We start from the raw sequence: 22,517 nt of genomic DNA on the forward strand, positions 1-22,517 counted from the left end.
AAAAGATTTTTAAAAGCTATCATAATATTTTAATAATAATAATTATAGGGATGCATAGAAATAAAAATCAGATAAAAGGAACTACAGGTGATCAGATTTTACTTCTTAGAGAAATAACCAAAAAAAAAATTCAAAACAATGACGTTCACGAGGTCCCCAAATCCTGTAGTACTCTAATATCTACTACAAAATACTATATGAAATAGTCTTAATATGGAGGACAGGTATAATTCTTACATTTTGAGATATTTTGAGATATTTTACTTAACTTTAAAGAGTTTAGGCCGCGCGTGGTGGCTCACGCCTGCAATCCCAGCACTTTGGGAGGCCAAGATGGGCTGATCACGAGGTCAGGAGATTGAGACCATCCTGGCTAACATGGGGAAACCCTGTCTCTACTAAAAATACAAAACATTAGCCGAGCGAGGTGGCGGGTGCCTGTAATCCCAGCTACTCAGGAGGCTGAAGCAGGAGAATAGCGTGAAGCCGGGAGGCAGAACTTGTAGTGAGCCGAGATCATGCCACTACACTCCAGCCTGGGCGACAAAGCGAGACTCTGTCTCAAAAAAAAAAAAAGAGCTTAGTAAGAATGAATCTGTTTACTAAAGACTGACTCTTCCTACCATAAACTGAACTGCAGAGGTGAGAAAAGTCAACAAATTAATTCTATATGTGATTAAACAAATATTTACTGAACATGTACTCTATAAAACTTATATACTGTAAGAGATAAAAAGATGAACACATTTTACAGGCCCCTAGGGAGCTTAAAACATATTTCTGTGCAATGTTAAAAACACATGATTCCACTTATTTTTTATTTTTTTTAATTTTTGGAGACAGAGTCTTACTCTGTTGCCCAGGCTGGAATGTAGTGGCGCGATCTTGGCTCGCTGCAACCTCTGCCTCCCAGGTTCAAGTGATTATCCTGCCTCAGCCTCCTGAGTAGTTGGCATTACAGGCACCCACCACCAAGCCCGGCTAATTTTTGCATTTTTTGTAGAGACGGGGTTTCACCATGTTGGCCAGGCTGGTCTCAAACTCCTGACCTCAAGTGATCCACCCACCTTGGCCTCCCAAAGTGCTAGGATTTACAGGCATGAGCCATCGCACCCAGCCCATGATTCCATTTGTAACACCAAATGATATCTATTGATATCTAGACATATGAAGTTAAAAATAATATTGTTACAAATACAAAAAATTCTCAAAATTCTAGATATTTTGATTATCGTAATGGATCTCTGGCATTTCCTCATTTCACATTCAAGGTTTTAACTCGTCACAAATGGTCTCAAAGGTCCATGATTAACAATGCTTCTCCTGAGGCAAAATGTGAACTTTTGCTGATTTACAGGCACCTTAACTTAAATAGTGATCAACACTGGCATCCGTCACAGTTTCGTTTTCTTTTTCTATAAACAGTAATTCTTTCTTTCTTTTTTTTTTTTTTTTGAGACAGGGTCTTACTCTGTCACCCAGGCTGGAGTGCAGTGGCACAATCTCGGCTCACTGCAACCTCTGCCTCCCTGGCTCCTTTCACCTCAGCCTCCCAGTAGCTGGGACTAGAGGCATGTGCCACGACACCCGGCTAATTTTTGTACTTTTTGTAGAGAGAGGGTCTCACCATGTTGCCCAGGCTGGTCTTGAACTCCTGAGCTCAAGCGATCCACCCATCTCAGCCTCCCAAACTGCTGGGATTACAGGCGTGAGACACCGTGCCTGGCCAAAAGTAATTCTTATAAGATATTGCTTTTATTTGTAAGCAGAACCTAAGAAAAGAAAGCTAAAGGCAATACAAGTGATGGAAGGAAAGAAAAAGTAATAAGGGGCATTCATTTCCAGCAATATAATGGACCAGAGGTATCCTGATCAACTCTTGCTGAAACCATATTACAAATGCCAAGTTTTCCAAAATATATATTTAAATGCTTTGATAAGTTGACAAGTAAGAAATATATTAGAGGCCAAAGCTAAGAGTAACTGGGAACCCAGAGAACATGTTTGATAAATCAGTTTGCCTTTGATAGCCTCAAAGAACATAGAAAACAGGGCTCACCCAAGGTGGGGACTGGAACAGGGAACCCTAAAAGGCGAATTAGAAATAAATCTTGTAGGAATTTTGCATTCTAGTCCTTTGTTGGTGATATGTGTTACAAATAACTTTTCCCACCCCACAGCTTCAATCTCTTAATGTTTTCTTTTGATGAACTTAAGTCTTTAAGATATAATCTTTTCCTTTATGACTTAATACTTTTTATATCTTCTTAAAGGCACTTTACAAAGGAAAGCTACATGCTATTTGACAAGAGGCTTGATCTGGCTGGGCACAGTGGCTCACAACTGTAATCCTAGCACTTTGGGAGGCTGAGGCAGGTAGATCACTTCGAGACCAGCCTGGCCAACATGGTGAAACCCTATCTCTACAAAAAATACAAAAATTGGCAGCATGGTAGCACATGTCTATAATCCTGGTCATTCAGGACGCGGAGACAGGAGAATTGCTTAAACCTGGGAGGTGGAGGTTGCAGTGAACCAAGATCACATCACTGCGCTCCAGCCTGGGTGACAGAGCGAGAGACTCCATCTTAAAAATAAAAAATAAAAATAAAAGAGGCTTGATCTCATAAGTAATCAGGGAAATGCAGATTAAAGCCAGACATCTACTTAGTTGAGTATAATATGAAAACAAACAGAAACCAACCTGGGGAGAAAAATGAATATGAAAAAAATATAACCCAGTATACATATTTTTTCTTTAAAAAATAATAGAGATAGTGTTTCACCATATTCCCCAGGCTGGTCTTGAATTCCTGGGCACAAGCGATCCACCCACCTCAGCCTCCCAAAGTGCTGGGATTATAGGCGTGAGCCATCAAGCCCAGCCTAACCCAGGATTTTTAAAGGGGCAAATATGTGAATAAGCATTTCACAAAGAGGAAATCCAAATAGTGGTGTTCAGCAAAAATCTTGACTCTAAGGGATGTGAACAAGTTCACCATTCTTCATTTCTAAGAGGAAGTAATTCATTCTATAAATATTAATTAATTTGGAGATTTTTGAGTCTCAGAAAAACTCTCACGACTTTCAAAATTATAAGCTTCGTAATAGTAGGGACTGTAGTTGTTTTGTTCAGGTCTAGAATAATGACTGGCACTATCACACACACCAAAAAATAGTTAAATACAATAATACACAAATGAAAAGAAGTAGGAAACTACCACTGTTTCAGTGTGAATTACCTTCCTGTGTTCTGATACTAGGAGCCTCAGCTGCATTTCAATTTCATTACTTGTTACTGATGCGTCAATTGTGGACGCACACAGAGGTGGAAAGGGAGGAAGGGATGTTGTAGCTCCAGGAGCACACACAGATTTAATTGCTTCCTCACTCATGGGTTTCCATTTGGATTCATCATTCAAATCAAATACACAGGTTTCTACTGCATCAGAGGGTTGACAATTTCCCAGGAACATCTGATGGTTGAAAACACAACCAATTGTTCGATATGGGTACAGTGGCTTGGGCTGTTCAGCAACTGGAGGTTCATCAGGATTGGTAGGTTTATGGATGTACCTAAAAAAATTAAATAATTTTATATATGAGAACTTAAAAATTAAGAAGGCAGCATCTTACTGAGAAAATTATTCTAACACTTAAGGCCATAACTACTTTTCAGAACTAGAGTTTAATACTTGTTTTTCTTCATTTCCACAATTTGATTACTCTGTATTAATTGTACGGTACATCTTACAATACTGAAACCAACTCTAAACAACAGAATACATTCTATGTATACTGTTAAGATCAAAGGCCAGGTGCGGTAATACCAGCACTTTGGTAGGCCAACGCAGGTAGATCACTTGAGGTCAAGAGTTTGAGACCAGCCTGACCAACATAGTGAAACCCTATCTCTACTAAAAACACAAAAATTAGCTGGGCGTGGGAGTGCGTGCCTGTAGTCCCAGCTACTTGGGAGGCTGAGCCAGGAGAATTGCTTGAACCTGGGAGGCGGAAGTTGCAGTGAGCCGAGATGGCATCATTGCACTCCAGCCTGAGCAACAAGAGTGAAACTCCGTCTCCAAGAAAAAAAAAAAAAAATCAAAAAAGTTTGCCTCAGATAACATAATTAAAATAATCTGGTTATGCATTTTTTAGGCACAACTAACCAAAACATCACTGGGCATGATTATCAACCAGGGAGAAAAAGGACTCAGGGAATGAAAAAGGGCCCATGGCTGGGCCTCTAGAACACATACATTTGAAGACAAGATGAAGGAAAAACTGCGAACAGCCAGAGAGGAATAATGAATATTGAAAGACAATTATAAGAAGTAAGCTAAGGAAAGAGAATATTCCAGGAAGAGAAGTGAGACAGCCAGGTGGAAAGGGGTCCCCAGAGAAACTCCAACCAGCCTGTGCACTGGGAGGAGCGCACACTGGGGTGGAGCCACACAAGTTCGAGCAATTTGCAATGGGGAGGAGCCTGGCCCCTCCTCTTCCTGAGTGGACCCTGGAAGTGAATCTGCGAGGCAGGAAGCACACTAGCAGGCACTCTGGCTTTGTGGAGGGTCCCTGTTTCCCAGTTTTTTTCCTTTGTCCAATAAATTCCATTTTTCTCCCCCCTCGAATTGCCTACGAGCCTAATTTTTCGTGGCCGTGTGACAAAGACCCAGCTCTTAGCTGAACTAATGAGGAAGTCCTACAACAGAGGTACTCAGCTCTTTCAAAATCTAATGACAGGCTAAAGTACTTCAAAAAATGTGTCCAGTGGATTGCCAACATGGAGATGGTAACCACATCAAATTTTAAAAAGAAATAATGATTTACAACTTGAACTTATTTTCAGGCTTAGGGATGATCATCAGAAAAAAACATATGCTGGCCAGGTGTGGTGGCTCAGCACTTTGGGAGGCCGTGGCGGACAGACTGCTTGAGCCCAGGAGTTAAAGACCAGCCCAGACAACACAGCAAAACCTCATCCCTACAAAAAAATTAGCTAGGCATGGCTGTGCACACCTGCAGTCCCAGCTACCCAAGAGGCTGAGGTAGGAGAACCACTGGAACCCAGGAAGGGGATGCTGCAGTGGGCTGTGACTGTGCCACTACACTCCAGCCTGGGCAACAGAGTGAGACACTGCCAAAAAAAAAAAAAGAGAGAAAACTGAAAAAAAAAAAAAAGATGCTAATCATACACAACTAGTAAATATAATTTACTGTTTACCAACATCATGTTGGTAAAGAATATTTGAGGTAAAAGTTTTCTTAGAGTTCACTTACTTAGCTGCCATAATTGAAGTACTTTTTTACGTAATCACTAAAAAGGCTCTAACTAAAATCATCAACACGTACCTTCAAGTACCATCAATATGGACAAAAAACCCTTATAATTTAAAATACTTAAAACTTAAGCTGGGCACAGTGGCTCAGGCCTGTAATCCCAGCACTTTGGGGGACTGAGGTGGGTGGATCACCTGAGGTCAGGAGTTTGAGACCAGCCTGGCCAACATGGTGAAAACTTGTCTCTACTAAAAATACAAAAATCAGCCAGGTGCAGTGTCGTGCACCTGTAATCCCAGCTACTGGGAGGCTGAGCCAGGAGAATCGGCTTGAACCTGGGAGGCAGAGGTTGCAGTGAGCTGAGATTGTGCCAGTGCACTCCAGCCTGGGCGACAGAGCAAGACTCCATCTCAAAAAAAAAAAACTTATAACTTCATTTTAATATCCTTATACACTTAGTAGACTAACCTGTGTCCTGTTAAACTCTCCCAAAAAGTGATGGTCCCATCAGTTCCACAAGTCATAACCCATGCATGAGGTACGCCTTTTGCCTTGGTCCCAACACAAACAAAGGCTTCTAATCCATATCCAAGAAGAAGGCTGCACAGAAGGTTAGCGTGATCTTCACAGTCACCCTGGAAGATAAGACAAATTAAAATGAAGTATTCATTCTTCCATATTGTTTCCTCATTACTTACTTAAATACAAAGTTATAATAAAAATTTATTGGCCGGGCACAGTGGCTCACGCCTGTAATCCCAACACTTTGGGAAGCCGAGGCGGGTGGATCACTTGACGTCAGGAGTTGGAGACCAGCCTGGCCAACATAGGGAAACCCCGTCTCTACTAAAAATACAAAAATTAGCTGGGTGTGGTGGTGCACACCCATAGTCCCAGCTACTCGGGAGGCAAGGCAAGAGAATCACCGGAACCCGGGAGGCAGAGGTTGCAGTGAGCTGCAATCGTGCCACTGCATTCCAGCCCGGGCAACAAAGTGAGACTCTGTTTCCAAAAAAAAAAAAAAAGTTTTATAAAGAACTCACACAACATAGAAAGAAAAGTAGAATTTTTTTTTTTTTTTTTTGAGACAGCCTTTTGCCTGTCCTGTCACCCAGGCTGGTGACAAGATTCACAGCAGCCTTGACCTCCCAAGCTTAAGTGATTTTCCTGTCTCAGCCTCCCAAGTAGCTAGAACTAAAGGTGTGCACTGCCACACCTAGCTAATTTTTTGTATAAACGGGGGTCTTACTGTGTTACCCAGGCTGCTCTTGAACTCCTGGGCTCAAGTGATCCTCCTGCCTCAGCCTCCCAAAGTGTTGGGATTATAGGCATGAGCTCCTGTTCCCAGCCTGGAATATTTTAATAGATTAATAGCTGAAGGACATGAACAAACAAGCAAACAAGTCATACAGCAAGAAATGCAAATAAATGGAAAGCACTCAACCAATGACTGATAGTATCTATATGTGATAATTTCAAGAAAATATATATATATAGGAAAAATGACTGGCAAGAACAACAAAATGCCAACAATGGTTACTACTGGGGAGGTTATATATAATTTTCCACTCTATTTTCCAGATTTTCTTTGAGGTGGTTTTATTACTTTCAATTTTAAAAGTTATAAAGACCTATAAAAAACCAGAAAATATTAGTTGGGCATGGTGGTGTGTGCCTTTAATCCCAGCTACTCGGGAGGCTGAGGCAGAAGAATCACTTGAACCCGGGAAGCGGAGCTTGCAGTAAGCTGAGATCGTGCCACTGCACTCCAGCCTGGGCAACAGAGTGAGACTCTGTCTCAAAAAAAAAAAAAAAAAAAAAAGGAAAAGAAAAGAAAAGAAAATATCTGATACTGTGTTCTGTGAAAAAAATTACTAAGCTATTAAACAGTATGGCTACAATTTTGTATTTAAGTGTACGAAAACTACAGGCAAAAGCAAAAATAACTATTTGAGTTGAGTTTCAGAATGAAGAACTTTGGTTTTTTTTCCTCTCGAGATAGGGTCTAGTTCTGTCACCCAGGCTGTAGTGCAGTAGGGGTGATCTCAGCTCACTGCAGCCTTGACATCCCTAGCTCAAGCGATTCCCCCGCTTCAGTCTCCTGAATAGCTGGGACCACAGGCGCTCATCACCAGGCCCAGCAATTTTTTATGTTTTTGTAGAGACGGGGTTTCGCCAAGTTGCCCTGGCTGGTCTCGAATTCCTGGGCTCAAGCAATCTGCTTGCCTCAGCCTCCCAAAGTGCTGAGACTACAGGCATGAGCCACCTTACCTGGCCAAGAAATTTCTTTCTCCAAAAAATTTGCATTGGTGGTGCTAATTTTTTTTTTTTTTAAATTAACTGTAAGAAAACAAACAGCATTTTATAATTCTTAAAGTGACTTTACAAAAATGTAATAACCAATCTTTTATTTTTTAATTTACTTTTTTTTTTTTGAGATGGAGTTTCGCTCTGTCACCCAGGCTGGAATGCAGTGGCGTGACCTTGGCTCACTACAACCTCCTCCTCCCAGGTTCCAACGATTCTCCTGCCTCAGCCTCCAGAGTTGCTAGGACTACACGCTAGGACTACAGGTGTGCACTACCACACCCAGCTAATTTTTGTATTTTTAGTAGAGACGGGGTTTCACCATTTTGGCCAGGTTGGTCTCGAACTCCTGACCTCAAGTGATCCGCCCACCTTGGCCTCCCAAAGTGCTGGCATTATAGGCATGAGCCACTGCATGTGGCCAATCAACCTTTTAGACCCAATTATTTCTGAGATTTTGTCCTAAAGAAAACTCAAAAGTATAATAATAATATCTGCAAAGATAGTCAATGTAAAAGTTCATTCATGATAACATCGAAAAATTAAAAATGAGCTCAGCTTTATGGCCAGGTGTGCCGGCTTTTGCCTGTAATCCCAGCACTTTGGGAGGCTGAGGCGGGCAGATCACTTGAGGCAAGGAGTTCGAGACCAGCCTGGCCAAGAAACCCCATCTCTACTGAAAATACCAAAAAAAGAAAAAAAAAGGTCAGGCATGGTGGCTCCATGCCTGTAGTCCCAGCTACTCAGGAGGCAGAAGTAGGAGAATTGCTTGAGGCCAGGAGGCAGAGGTTGCAGTGAGCCGAGATCATACCACTGCACTACAGCCTGGGTGACAGAGCGAGACCCCGTCCCAAACAAAACATAAGAAAACAAACAACAACAACAAAACCACTGAATTAAAAAAACGACCCTAACTTGGCAGTTAGGGAACTTAACAATAGGGAAATAGTTAAGTATATTTTGTATATTGACTCAATAAAACTTAAACACTCATTAAAAAAATGGAAATCAGCACTTCAGGAAGCCAAGGCGGGCAGATCACCTAAGGCCAGGGTTCGAGACCAGCCTGGCCAACACAGTGAAACCCCATTTCTACTAAAAATACAAAAATGAGCTGGGGGTGGTGGCATGCACCTGTAATCCGAGCTACTAGCGAGGCTGAGGCAGGATAATCACTTGAACCCAGGAGACGGAGGTTGCAGTGGGCCAAGATCGTGCCATTGCACTCCAGCCTGGGCGACAAGAGCAAAACTCCGTCTCATTTAATAAAAAAAAAAAAAAAAAAGGAAATCAGAAAGATTGTAGCAACACATAGAAAAATGTTCATAGCATAATGCTTAATTGTAAAGCAAGATACAAAAATTTATTTACATTAATTATAATTATGGAATAAATGATACATATACGGGAGAAAAAATATAAAAAATGATAAACTGGGAATAGAATTATGGGTAAAGTTTCACCATTACTGTTAATGCTGTTGTTATATACATATACATACACACATATATATGTGTATATATATTTTTTAACTTGCTCTGTCGCCCCATTTGGAGTGCAGTGGCGCGATCTCGGCTCACTGCAACCTCCACCTCCCAGGTTCAAGCAATTCTCCTGCCTCGGCCTCCCGAGTAGCTGGGATTACAGGTGCATGCCCCCACGCCTGGCTAATTTTTTGTATTTTTAGTAGAGACAGGGTTTCACTGTATTAGCCAGGATGGTCTTGATCACCTGACCTCATGATCCGCCCGCCTCAGCCTCCCAAAGTGCTGGGATTACAGGCGTGAGCCACCACACCCAGCCTAAAGATAATTTTACTTGTTTGTTATCATACTATCAACATTTTTAGAATACAGATTAGGAAATATCCCATAATCTATAAAATTAGTTTACTGAAGTCAAGTCATTCAAAAAGTGTAATTAAATATACATTTGTATGTAAAACTAAACAAAATAGCATGCCATTCAAGATTTCTTTTCTATATTCATTTTGTACTGCCATTTTATCTTTTTGTTTTTTTTTTTTTTTTTTTTGAGATAGTTTCGCTCTTATTGCCCGGCTGGAATGCAATGGTGCAGTCTCAGTTCACAGCAAACTCTGCCTGCCAGTCTCAAGCAATTCTCCTGCCTCAGCCTCCTGAGTAGCTAGGATTACAGGCATGTGCCACCACGCCCAGCTAATTTTGTATTTTTAGTGGCGACAAGATTTCTCCATGTTGGTCAAGCTGGTCTCGATCACCTCAGGTGATCCGCCCACCTAGGCCTCCCAAAGTGCTGGGATTATAGGCATGAGCCACCGCACCTGGCCCCATTTTCTCTTTTTTAAAGATGTATTATCTGAGCAAATTTCAACACATCAATAGTACCAGAAAGCCATGGTCTGGTCCTGGTGCTGTCTCTAATTCATTCTGTAAGTTGATTTCTGACACTTTAGTACTTGTAGGTCCCTACATCACAGAAATCACAACAAGTTAAATAAGAAACCACATGAGAAAATAAAGATGCTGAGTTTTTTGTGTACTGATATTTAAATGTTATGAAAAACAGAACAAGGTTCTGACGTGGTCAAGTTGATAGCACAGCTGTCTCACGGTACCCAAAGGGTTAGTTCCAGGACCCTTGCAAAAGAAAATCCATGGATACTCAAGGCTTATATAAAATGGTATACAGTATTTTTTTTTTTTTTTTTTTTTTTTTGAGATGGAGTCTTGCTGTGTCCTCAGGCTGGAGTGCAATGGCACAATCTTGGCCCACTGCAACCTCCACCTCCCAGGTCTAGGCGATTCTCCTGCCTCAGCCTCCTGAGTAGCTGGGATTACAGGCACGTGACACCACACCCAGATAATTTTTTGTATTTTAGTAGAGATAGGGTTTCACCATGTTGCCCAGACTAGTCTTGAACTCCTGACCTCAGGTGATCCACCCACCTCAGCCTCCCAAAATGCTGGGATACAGGCATGAGCCACTGCGCCCAGCCAAAATGGTATTTTACATATAACCTAAGCACATCCTCCTGTGTACTTTAAATCACCTCTAAATTACTTAAAAATCTCAATACAATGTAAATGCTACATAAACAGTTGTTATACTCCATTGTTTTATATTTGTACTATTATTTATTATTGTGTTATTTTTCACTTTTATAAATATTTTTGCTCTGCAGTTGGTTGAATCTACAGATGCAGAACCTGTGGGTACAGAGGGTTGACTATATGTACATTTTCCTAAGGCATTATTTTACAAATGGATTACAAATTCAGAGCAACTATGATATACTGCTACTTAATTCTATTATGTGTGTATAATACCTTGCTTCTACAGAGAAAGGCCAGCAGAGTGCACCACTGCTCCTGTTTACCTCCTCCTCCAATAACAGGGGCTCGTTCATAACCAAGGACATTAACAAATCTTGCTGCTTGCCTTGGAGTATCAAGAAGCCGTCCAGCTCGAAGTGGTTTAACGTAGGAACAGACTGGTCTATTTATCCCATTTTCATCCTAGGGAAAAGGGGAAAAACATCTATAATGACATATTAATCATCCCCAATTATAATATGTTTTTTTCAAATACATTAAAGTAGGATAAAATAATTCAGCATACCATTGATTGAGTGCTTACCTTGTATCCGGTATTAGGCTGCAAAGTGCTGTGTATATAATTTCCCTTAATCCTCATCTCTATTATTTTCATTTTATAGATGAAAACTGAGGAGCTACAGCTATCTAGCTCTGAGCGGTTTTACTCCAAAGGCTGTGGCAGTAAGAACTCCTCTGAGAAACGTGTGGGCAGGTATGTAGGGGAGGGAGAGGTGCTCTAAGCTGAAGTATTCTTTCATATTACCATATAGAATTTAACAATATATAGCCAGACAGAACAAGTAACTCTTCTGATTGGCTCATATAACAGAAATGATCATAGCTTGGTTCTAGTTTGTTTCCGTTAGGGCCTCAAATTTAGAGATCCACAGGAAACAATAATTTGTTAACCAAGTCAACAGAAAGCAAAATTTCAAAAAACACTCTAGAAAAAGTTTTACGTTCTAAAAACAGGATATATCTTGGTGTTGGTGCTGAATAACTTGTATGCATATATAGGTCTCTGATGACTGTCTACCATTGGGATTTTACAGTCAGTATGACCAAAGCCCACAATCTCTTTACCTTCCTGGTTACTGACACGGTACTGTAAAAGGGCCACTTACTCTTCAACATTTGGAGATGACCTACCCTCTCTGATAGGGCTCCTCAGGACAAAAGATCTAATCCAGCCAACAGAAACACCATCTGTCTGAATGATCAGAACCACTAATGTCTTTCTCCATAACCAAAACATCTTTTTCCAATATAGTCCCATACTTCAGCAAGGGAAAAAAAAAAATCTCACTTATTTACATTTGATTTTAGTGAGAAAGATCATGAATGTTTATGTTGCAGAGCAAATTGGCTATAGATTCCTCTCATACCTATAGTTCTCAACAGTAGAAGGCATCAATTTTTTTTTTTTTGAGACAGTCTCGCTGTTGTCCAGGCTGGAGTGCAGTAGCGTGATCTCAACTCGCTGCAACCTGCACCCCTCCAGGTTCAAGCGATTCTTGTGCCTCAGTCTCCTGAGTAGCTGGGATTACAGGTGTGCACCACCACACCTGGCTAATTTTTGTATTTTTGTAGAGATGGGGTTTCACGATGCTGACCAGGCTGGTCTCAAACTCCTGACCTCAAGTGATCTGCCTGCTTTAACCTCCCAAAGTGCTGGGATTACAGGCATGAGGTACTCTGCCTGGCCTAGAGGGCACTGATTTTTAAAACAGAGGATTATTATTCTAAATTTGGGGGGATATAGAGAACTATGGTTTTCTTTTACATGAACTTAGCATTACTAATAATCTAGTATTGTATAAGAATACTAAGTCCTGAAATCACAAACTAAATATTAAAAGGATATCCTCAATCCTCAAGTGATTTACAACATTTTCTTAAAACCTAGTGGCCTTAAAGTTCAATTTCTGTAACTTATTTTAAGGTTTTTTGCACTAAAAAGTTCAAAAGGCATCAATGAATTACTATTATATTATAGCAAAACCAGCTAACAAAGGATAAAAAGAATAATGAATTATTAAGTATGATGGCCATGGTGAATCTACAGATCTTTGGTGTAGGACTGTTACTCCTATTCTTACAAATCCACTAACAGGCAAGAAAAGATGAGCACATAAGAAGTGGAAGCATTTGCCTAAGTCAATCATCAACAGTAGCATCTTAGAATGTAAGATATATCGTTTTTTTTTTTTTTTTTTTTTTTTTTTTTGAGACGGAGTCTCGCTCTGCCGCCCAGGCTGGAGTACAGTGGCCGGATCTCGGCTCACTGCAGGCTCCGCCTCCCGGGTTCACGCCATTCTCCTGCCTCAGCCTCCCGTGTAGCTGGGACTACAGGCGCCCGCCACCTCGCCCGGCTAGGTTTTTGTATTTTTTAGTAGAGACGGGGTTTCACTGTGTTAGCCAGGATGGTCTTGATCTCCTGACCTCGTGATCCGCCCATCTCGGCCTCCCAAAGTGCTGGGATTACAGGCTTGAGCCACCGCGCCCGGCCCGATATATCGTTTTGTTATAGCAATATTCTAATATTATCTAAATATATCCCCACAAGCTAAAAAATAAAAAATTGTTAACCAAGTCAATTGAAAGCAAAATTTCAAAAAAACACTCTAGAAAAAGTTTTACATTCTAAAGGCAGGATATATCTGTATATCATCTATATATATCTTTTTTAATATATATTTCATCTATAAAAACAATATTGTTTTTATAATTAGATTGCTTTATACTGTTGTTCTTTAATTTCATAACTAGTCAAATACAGGAAGCAGCAGCAAGAAACAGGTCTGGCAAATCTAAATTAAATCAGCATTTTATTTACTCTGTGTATGGAAAGAGGTGGCACCAGTTGAAACTCCAATTTAATACAGACTTTGCCATGACTGAGTTGCTGTTTGGCCTTGAAAAGAGTGTTCTCTTCTCTAACCTTCATACTGTTTACAAAAAGAGCCAATGCCTGGCCACTTGACAATCTTATATGGTTACTATGAGACTAAATTACTTTCTATGGTTCAAATCTTACAATGAATTCTCAGAGAGAGGAATTCACTTAAGTAATATTTCGTAAGAGAAAACCCCACTTCCTTGACTTCCTTAGTGCGTCGCAACTTCTTCCTCCTCTTCGATCCCACCATTTCTCTGATTCACTGCCTTACTCCATCCTGAGTCCTCTCTGGTTCCTAATTCCATGTGGCAATGAAGAAATGCCTCATTTATATAGACAGCACGGAGCCAGTTTTTAAAACATATATCTGTATTTATTTATATATGTGTGTATATTTTTTGTCGTTGTTATTGTCTTGAGACAGAGTCTTACTCTGTCACCCAGGCTGGAATGCAATGGCGTGATCTCGGCTCACTGCAATCTCTGCCTCCCAGGTTAAGCAATTCTCCTGCCTCAGCCTCCTGAGTAGCTGGGATTACAGACGCGCACTACCACACCTGGCTAATTTTTGTATTTTTAGTAGAGACAAGGTTTCGCCATGTTGGCCAGGCTAGTCTCGAACTCCTGACCTCAGGTGATCCCCCTGCCTCAGCCTCCCAAAGTGCTGGGATTACAGGCGTGAGCCACCACGCCTGGCCAGGAAGCCAGTTATATTTTGATTGGTTTCTCCTTGCCCTTGTCCTGATATTGTTGTTACCTTGCCAACCAGTCATTCAATATATAAACAACGCTATCAGAAAGTCAGAAGCCATTTCCCTTATTCCCACCTCTAGTCAACCTCTCATTCCCAAGCTCCCCATCTGGAAACTAAACCACTTTTAGCCTGTTCCAAAATCTAGGGAAAGTAGGGTAAAGCTGGATGAATGCACAGGATTGGCGAAACTTAATATACTACACTATACTTATATGAAAGCATCTATATGAGGCTGAATGTATACAAAATATTTGAACTGTTCCTTAGGAGTTACAAAAAATAAGTGAACCTGACCATATAATTTCTGTTGGTCTGTAAAAGAGAAAAAATGGGTTTAGGACTCAGGAAAAATGGAGGCAGAGATATATAGTTGAAATGCTTCAGTTAAACATTACTACTGGTCACTGGCTTAGAGGTCATGGTTATATAGAATTTTTTTTAAAACCCTAACAAAAACTATATATATGCCCAGAGCCCCCCGGTTCTGCACACAAGAGCTGGATTTACATATAACCTGCAAAGTGTCCAAATGGTTAATTATTTAGCAGTAAGTATCAAGCAAATACACATTCCAAGTTACACAAAATGGATTTTCATCTACTTTAAATCAAATATATTCAGAAAGGGTTTAAAACACAATAATTGATTCAACCTGAGAAAGCTGATTTTTCAAAAACCCACAATAATTGAGATTGAAAGTAAAATAAGACATAGATTGATCTTGCCACTCACCTATGCAGTTAAAGAAAATATTACAAAATCAGCATTTTATTTTACAAATACACTTTTATTTTTTGGAATACATTTTACAAATAAGTATTAAACGAAATTTACACACGTAACAGTAAATCTCAAATACAGGCATAAAATTATTCTAATATAATTTACAAACCTGTGCAAAAATCTTAACGAGTCGTGAGTTGTGTGAGGGTCGAATTTGCAAATATTCTCTCCACCACTGCTTGGCATATACGAGAAATAATCGCTCTTTCTCTGCAGTTTTCTGACGTTCCAAAGCAAGCTTGAAATTAAAAAAAATTTTTTTCAATTTCTATTCATTATCCTTAATTACTACCAAATATGTAACGAATTTATCTACTTCTCTACATCATTACCACCCTAATCTGAGTCATCATCATCTTCTATAAGAGCCTCCTGACTTCCCTGTTTCTACGCTTACCCCTAGTCCAAGCCAGTCTCCATACAATAGTCATAAGTCACCTTTTTTTCCTCCCAAGACAGAATTTTTTTTTTTGGTTGGCGGGATCTGGCACCCAGGCTGGAGTGCAGTGGCGTGATCTCAGCTCACTGCAACCTCCGCCTCCCACATTCAAGCAATTCTCCTGCCTCAGCCTCCTGAGTAGCTGGGATTACAGACGCGTGCCACCAAATCCGGCTAATTTTTTTTTTTGTATTTTTAGTAGAAACAGGGTTTCACCACATTGGTCAGGCTAATCTCAAACTCCTGACCTCATGATCTGCCTGCCTTGGCCTTCCAAAGTGCTGGGATTACCGCACCTGGCCCAGAAATGTTTTAATAGTAAATCATACAGGCCAGGCGTGGTGGCTCACGCCTGTAATCCCAACACTTTGGGAGGCCAAGGCAGGTGGATCATTTGAGGTCAGGAGTTCGAGACCAGCCTGGCCAACATGGTGAAACCCCGTCTCAACAAAAAATACAAAAACTAGCTGGGGATGGTGGTACATGTCTGTAATCCCAGCTACTCAGGAGGCTGAGGCAGGAGAATTGCTTGAACCTGGGAGGAAGAGGTTGCAGTGAGCCGAGTTCATGCCACAGTACTCCACCCTGGGCGATGGAGTGAGACTCTATCTCAACAAAACAAAACAAAACATACTGTCATTCTCTTGTTTAAAACACTTCATTCTCGACCGGGCGCAGTGGCTCACGCCTGTAATCCCAGCACTTTGGGAGGCCGAGGCGGGCGGATCAGGAGGTCAGGAGATCGAGACCATCCTGGCTAACACAGTGAAACCCCGTCTCTACTAAAAATACAAAAAATTAGCCGGGCGTGGTGGCGGGCGCCTGTAGTCCCAGCTACTCGGGAGGTTGAGCCAGGAGAATGGCGTGAACCCGGGAGGCGGAGCTTGCAGTGAGCAGAGATCGCACCACTGCACTCCAACCTGGGCGACTGAGTGAGACTCTGTCTCCAAAACAAAACAAAACAAAACAAAAAACCCTTCATTCTCCATCACATTGCAAAATACCTGCCCTGGCCTATGAACGCTGGCCCAACTATCTCATTTTCTCCTCTCTCCCCAACCCACTACACTCCAGCCACACAAGGCCTTTGTTCCTCTGTAGGGACTTTTGTTCTAGGCTGTTCCCAATGCTGGAAGCTCAGCCCCTATCTTTGCGTGGGTGGTTACTTCCTGCCGTTCAGACCCTTTCCCTACCTTAGTCACTTGACCTATGATCAGTCACCCAATAACCACTATATCATATCCGCTGTAATAATTCTCCACAAAACACCTTCTACTATCTCATTATTTTGTTTGCTGCCTTATTGCTTCTCCTGCACCACAATCTAAACTCCTTGAGGGCAAGCTGTCTAGCTGTCTGCTGCCCTGTACACAGCTACATGCCCAGTGTCTGGAACAGTGTCTAGCACATTTTAACACCTGTTTAGGATCCATACATATTTCTGACTTTAATTTCTTTTAAGAGACAGGGTCTTGCTCTGTCACCCAGTCTGGAGTGCAGTAGCATGCTCATGGCTCACTGTAGCCTCAGATTCCTGGGCTCAAGTGATCCTCCCGCCTTAGCCTCCCCAGTAGCTGGGACTACAGGGATGCGCCAACCATGCAGTTAATTTTTAAAATTTTTTGTAGAGATGAAGTCTACCTATGTTGCCCAGGCTGGTCTTGAACTCCTGGCCTGAAGTGATCCTTTTACCTTGGCCTCCCAAAGTGCTGGGATTACAGACTAATTAGCCTGGCTAAAATTTTTAAGAGTGCAATTTTAAAGATAAAATTAGAAGCAATTTATCAGAAACAGAATAAACTTATGTTTTAGTCACTAGAAATTATAAATATGACAGTGGAAATATGAGAAAAATATATAAAATAATGTTAAGTTTAAAAAGGAGAACCTGGCTGGGCACAGTGGTCCATGTCTGCAATTCCAGTGTTTTGGGAGGCTGAGGCAGGTGGATTGCTTAAGGCTGAGACTTTGAGGTTTCAGTGAGCTATAATTACACCACTGCACTCAAGCCTGAGAGTCAGAGTGAGATGCTGTCTCTAAAAAAATAAAATTTAATTAAAAAAAACAAGCTACTACCCTAAAAAAGTAGAGCCCAAACATTTACTTTGTATGTCACATAAATATATGAAAACATGATTAAAACTCACGTATACCATTTTGGAAGGCTGAGGCAGGCAGATCACAAGGTCATGAGATCGAGACCATCCTGGCCAACATGGTGAAACCCTGTCTCTACTAAAAATACAAAAATTAGGTGGGCGTGGTGGCACGCGCCTGTAGTCCCAGCAACTTGGGAGACTGAGGCAGGAGAACTGCTTGAACTTGGGAGGCAGGGGTTGCAGTGAGCTGAGATTGCGCCACTACGCTCCAACATGGCGACAGCGAGACTGTCTGAAAAAAACAAGCTATAAAAACCCTCACGTATACACATATGTATATGTGTCTATACACCATTTATTTATTTATTTATTTATTTATTTATTTATTTATTTATTTTGAGACGGAGTCTTGCTCTGTCGCCCAGGCTGGAGTGCAGTGGCCGGATCTCAGCTCACTGCAAGCTCCGCCTCCCGGGTTCACGCCATTCTCCTGCCTCAGCCTCCCGAGTAGCTGGGACTACAGGTGCCCGCCACCTCGCCCGGCTAGTTTTTTTGTAGTTTTAGTAGAGACGGGGTTTCACCGTGTTAGCCAGGATGGTCTCGATCTTCTGACCTCGTGATCCACCCGTCTCGGCCTCCCAAAGTGCTGGGATTACAGGCTTGAGCCACCGCGCCCGGCCACCATTTATTTAAGAGACATGGTCTTAGTCTGTCACCCAGGCTAGAGTGCAGTGGTACAATCACTCACTGTGACTTCAAATTCCTGGGTCAAGTAATCCTCCCATTTCAGCTTCCCAAGGAGCTGGGACTACAAGCGTGTACCACCATGTTTGACTGATTTTTCAAAATTTTTGTAGACACAGGGTCTCACTATGTGACCCAGGCTGGTCCTGAACTACTGGACTCAAAAGTGATCCTCCCACCTTAGCCTCCCAAACGGCTGGGTATTTATTTGAGTAACATCAAGATTGGTTTCCACTATGTGGTTTCAGGTATATATACCACCCATGACACATGTCAGAAGCTAGAGATTAGAGGCAGATGAGAGTTTACAAAAGGAAGGAAAAAAAGTTTAAAGAAAACGGCAGGGCATTGTTTGCCTGAGGGAGAAGCACTAGCATCTAACCACAGGTCTGTAAAAGGAACAACATGACAGGCAGGGTGGAGTAAAGGGTGGTGTATGGAATCAAGGAGAACCATGCCACAAGTGCCATCCAGCAAGTCAGCAGATAATGAGAACCTCCAAACTGCAGACTGGCAGGAACTAAACGGGACGGCAAATCCAATGCAGAGGAGTGAAAACGTCTGCCGATCTCGTAAGACTCAGGAAGAAAGTAATTCGTCAGAAACCTGACAGTGGAACTAGGGAAAAAGCCTTTCCAAAGACACTCTAGAAGTGGCAAGCGCTTCCACCCTGAGAGGGCAGGGCAGAAAAGACACAAGCAGCAAGCTTTCAATAAACGTCCGTGAAAGAACGTTAAAATCCCACCCCACCGAGGTTACACTTCACTCTTATCCTCTTCAGCTTTATCCTGTAATTTTCTTTTTTTAAGACGGAGTCTCGCTCTGTCGCCCAGGCTGGAGTGCAGTGGCACCATCTCCACTCACTGCAAGCTCCGCCTCCCGGGTTCACGCCATTCTCCTGCCTCAGCCTCCTGAGTAGCTGGGACTACAGGCACCCACCATCATGCCCGGCTAGTTTTTTTTTTTTTTTGTATTTTTAGTAGAGACAGGGTTTCACCGTGTTAGCCAGGATGGTCTCGATCTCCTGACCTTGTGATCCGCCCGTCTCAGCCTCCCAAAGTGCTGGAATTACAGGCGTGAGCCACCGCGCCCGGCCTATTCTGTAAAATTCTTATGTTGTCTCAATAAACGTTCATTGTATTTCCCAAACTAGATACAGATTCTCCTAGGAAAACAGTCTTGTTTTTATCTTCTTTCTCATCCTTTTTGTGAACCTCTGAGTGCTCATCTAGAAAGTAATAAATGGTAATTTTCTAAAAATAGAGTGCCTTCTAGGATCAACAGTTAAATACACTACTATGAAAACAGACAGACAAAAAAAGAGAAACTCATAACTATTTACCTGTGTGTTCACTACTTCTTGAGATAATGTTTGATTGAGTGGTGGATACATTTCAAGTTTTATATTTAAAATTCCCACAGAAACTTTTGATTCTGTGCCTATAAACATAAATATTTAGAACTTCAGAGATTTCAATACTATATATATTTACTCAACCAAAGTCTAACCAAAATAACTTAGGCACTTGGTGTTTTACGACTTACATGGAATAAAGATAACATTCAACATCACCTTTAATATTCATACTAAAAATGAACCAAATCAATTTTTTTAAACAAAGGTGTTTATCTAATTATAAGGAGATCAACTATTTTCTTAGCTTTCTGACGCTCTTTTTCTTCTTTAAGTAGAGGTGGGGGCTCCCTATGCTGTTCAGGTTGGTCTTAAACTCTGGAGCTCACGTGATATTCCCGCCTCAGCCTTCCAAAGTACCTAGTGGGATTACAGGCATGAGCCACTACACCTGGCCTTTCTAACATGGTTTAAGAAACGTTTCTGACCTAAAGGATTTGAGACTCTTAATTTTTATCTTCATGAAATGTATAATGTCAACCAGACTTACATTAAATTCAAAGTCAAAGCAACTGTTAACACCTCATTCTGTCTACACACACACACACTAAAAATTAGAAAGAATTTATATTGTCACTTATAGTAACTCCCATTTGTCACTTCCCATTATCAAATTACAGGCTGAGTAGAAATTTTCAATCCATGCCTGGATTTAAAGAACTAGTAAACAAATACACTTCACATCAAAATGATTTAATGCTTCTTCAGTGAATGCTTCTTTAGAAATCTGCTTGTTTCCAGGTCACTGCTATGATTATCATGTTAGGCCTATTTTTGAAGACAAATAATTGGGTATTGTCTTTGAAAATAAATTTCCTACACAAAGAACACTTTTTCTATAATTTTTATTTAAAGAAAAATACATTCCTGGTATGACTTATTAAAATCTAAATTACTGACCGGATGTGGTGGCTCACGCCTGTATCCCAGCACTTTGGGAGGCCGAGGCGGGCAGATCACAAGGTCAAGAGATCGAGACTATCCTGGCCAATATGGTGAAACCCTGCCTGTACCAAAAACACAAAAATCAGCTGGGTGTGGTGGCGTGTGCCTGTAGTCCCAGCTACTCAGGAGGCAGGATAATCGCTTGAACCCAGGAGGCAGGGGTTGCAGTGAGCTGAGATTGCACCACGGCACTCCAGCCTGGTGACAGAGCTAGACTCCGTCTCAAAAAAAAAAAAAAAAAACCTAATTACTAAGTCTGTGCTGTCCACTGGCAAGGTTTAACTCTGTGACTAAGGTTCAAAACCAAAGTAATTCCATTATATGTTATAGATAAAACATTGGTGGGTTTTGTTTTCTCATTTTATTAGCAAATATGTGTTACACAGCAGGCAGTGTGCAAGATTCCAAGGAGACTGTGATAAATAAGATAGGCACCAGCTCTGCCCTCAAGGAGTACTTGATACTGACACTAAGCAAATTATTACATCTTCCAAGTCTCACTCACCCACACTGTAAAAGGTTGGGAGAATACCTACTCCGTATTTTGCAAGAATCACTGGTACCAAAGGGGATGTATTCCAGGGTGTGCTGGCTGGACACACATAAGTTTGTATGTGTGTCAAGAATATTAATTTTCTTTATAGCCTTACATTATATCAAATGAACTTGAAATTAAAACCCTCAAAATTCCTGTATTCATTTTCCAGAAAACACCATTTCTCCTAAGACAAGGTCAGATTGACCGTGAAGTGCTATACTGATACTATTCTTCAAGACATTTCTCAAGACTAGGATGCTGGGGTTCAATTGTAACTAATGAAATTCTATTTTACAGGTTTCCCTCTCGGATTATAAAAGCATTTTAAGGATATAAAATCTATTTACAAATGAACCGTGGCTATTAAAAGGTTAACAATGACATATTAATCATCATACCTACACCCATAAGTTCCACAGTCAGACTGGTCACTCCATTTTCTGAGCCCAAAACCGACCGCCATTCCAGAAAATACGATGCTACTAAAGTCGTCTCACCAAATATGTCTGTTTTGATTAGCACCATATGAATTGGATCACTTATTGATAACATTGTTGTTGAATCAGCCATTCTGGTTCCATCACCTAGCAATATAATTCAAACAAAATTATATCACACTACATATTCAGTTAGGCCAATATAAAATAATACTTTTATTAAAGAATATACTAAATAATAAGCTTATGAAAAACCAAATAGAACAATTTGCTAATGTCTCAGAAAGCGTGGAAAAAACTGGAAATACAAATACAGTCCTATTTCTATCACCAACTTTTCAGAAGACTGGCAGATTGTGATGAGTTACCCAGTAACTTACAGCGTATCAGTGCTTTCTGATTCATGAGATAAGTCTGTTCTTTAAAACTACTTAACGAAAGTATACGCTACTACAATAAAACGCCTTCAAGTATGTCAATATTAATCCCCAAACTACCTCTAGAAATCCCTTTAACCTCCAGAAATTATCACTGTATAATTAACATACAACTGAAAAATACAGCACATTGAATCTAGCAATTTATCCTCTTAATTGCCTTATTAGGATATCTTTCAAAGGGGGAAAAAATAAATTTTAGTAATGTTTCAGTCATCTTTAAATCTAAAATTCTGAAGACATATTCTGAAACTTTGCTTAGTTTAAAAATATAAAGTTGGCCGGGCGCGGTGGCTCAAGAGCACTTTGGGAGGCCGAGACGGGCGGATCACGAGGTTAGGAGATCGAGACCATCCTGGCTAAC

The 22,517-nt window shown here is 41.0% G+C and overlaps 2 protein-coding genes across 4 annotated transcripts in view; one reads left to right on the plus strand and one right to left on the minus strand.

The window, feature by feature from the left end:
• The window catches only part of PSMG2 (proteasome assembly chaperone 2), a 64,921-nt gene that overhangs the window by 17,045 nt on the left and 25,359 nt on the right, over positions 1-22,517 (plus strand). For all 3 annotated transcript variants that reach the window (XM_073006485.1, XM_073006486.1, XM_007974717.3), the window contains one exon: positions 11,285-11,376. The gene's annotated coding sequence lies outside the window, so the exon portion shown is untranslated. The remainder of the gene's footprint in view (positions 1-11,284; positions 11,377-22,517) is intronic.
• CEP76 (centrosomal protein 76) overlaps positions 1-22,517 on the minus strand; it is a 30,214-nt gene that overhangs the window by 2,728 nt on the left and 4,969 nt on the right. The window contains exons 5-10 of the mRNA XM_007974718.3: positions 21,678-21,863; positions 19,725-19,822; positions 15,210-15,338; positions 10,896-11,084; positions 5,749-5,915; positions 3,243-3,576 (exon numbers count right to left, since the gene is read on the minus strand). Coding sequence (XP_007972909.1) covers positions 3,243-3,576; positions 5,749-5,915; positions 10,896-11,084; positions 15,210-15,338; positions 19,725-19,822; positions 21,678-21,863 — 1,103 coding nt within the window. The remainder of the gene's footprint in view (positions 1-3,242; positions 3,577-5,748; positions 5,916-10,895; positions 11,085-15,209; positions 15,339-19,724; positions 19,823-21,677; positions 21,864-22,517) is intronic.

Source organism: Chlorocebus sabaeus, chromosome 18 (assembly GCF_047675955.1).
Source record: "Chlorocebus sabaeus isolate Y175 chromosome 18, mChlSab1.0.hap1, whole genome shotgun sequence".
NCBI classification, from domain to species: domain Eukaryota; kingdom Metazoa; phylum Chordata; class Mammalia; order Primates; family Cercopithecidae; genus Chlorocebus; species Chlorocebus sabaeus.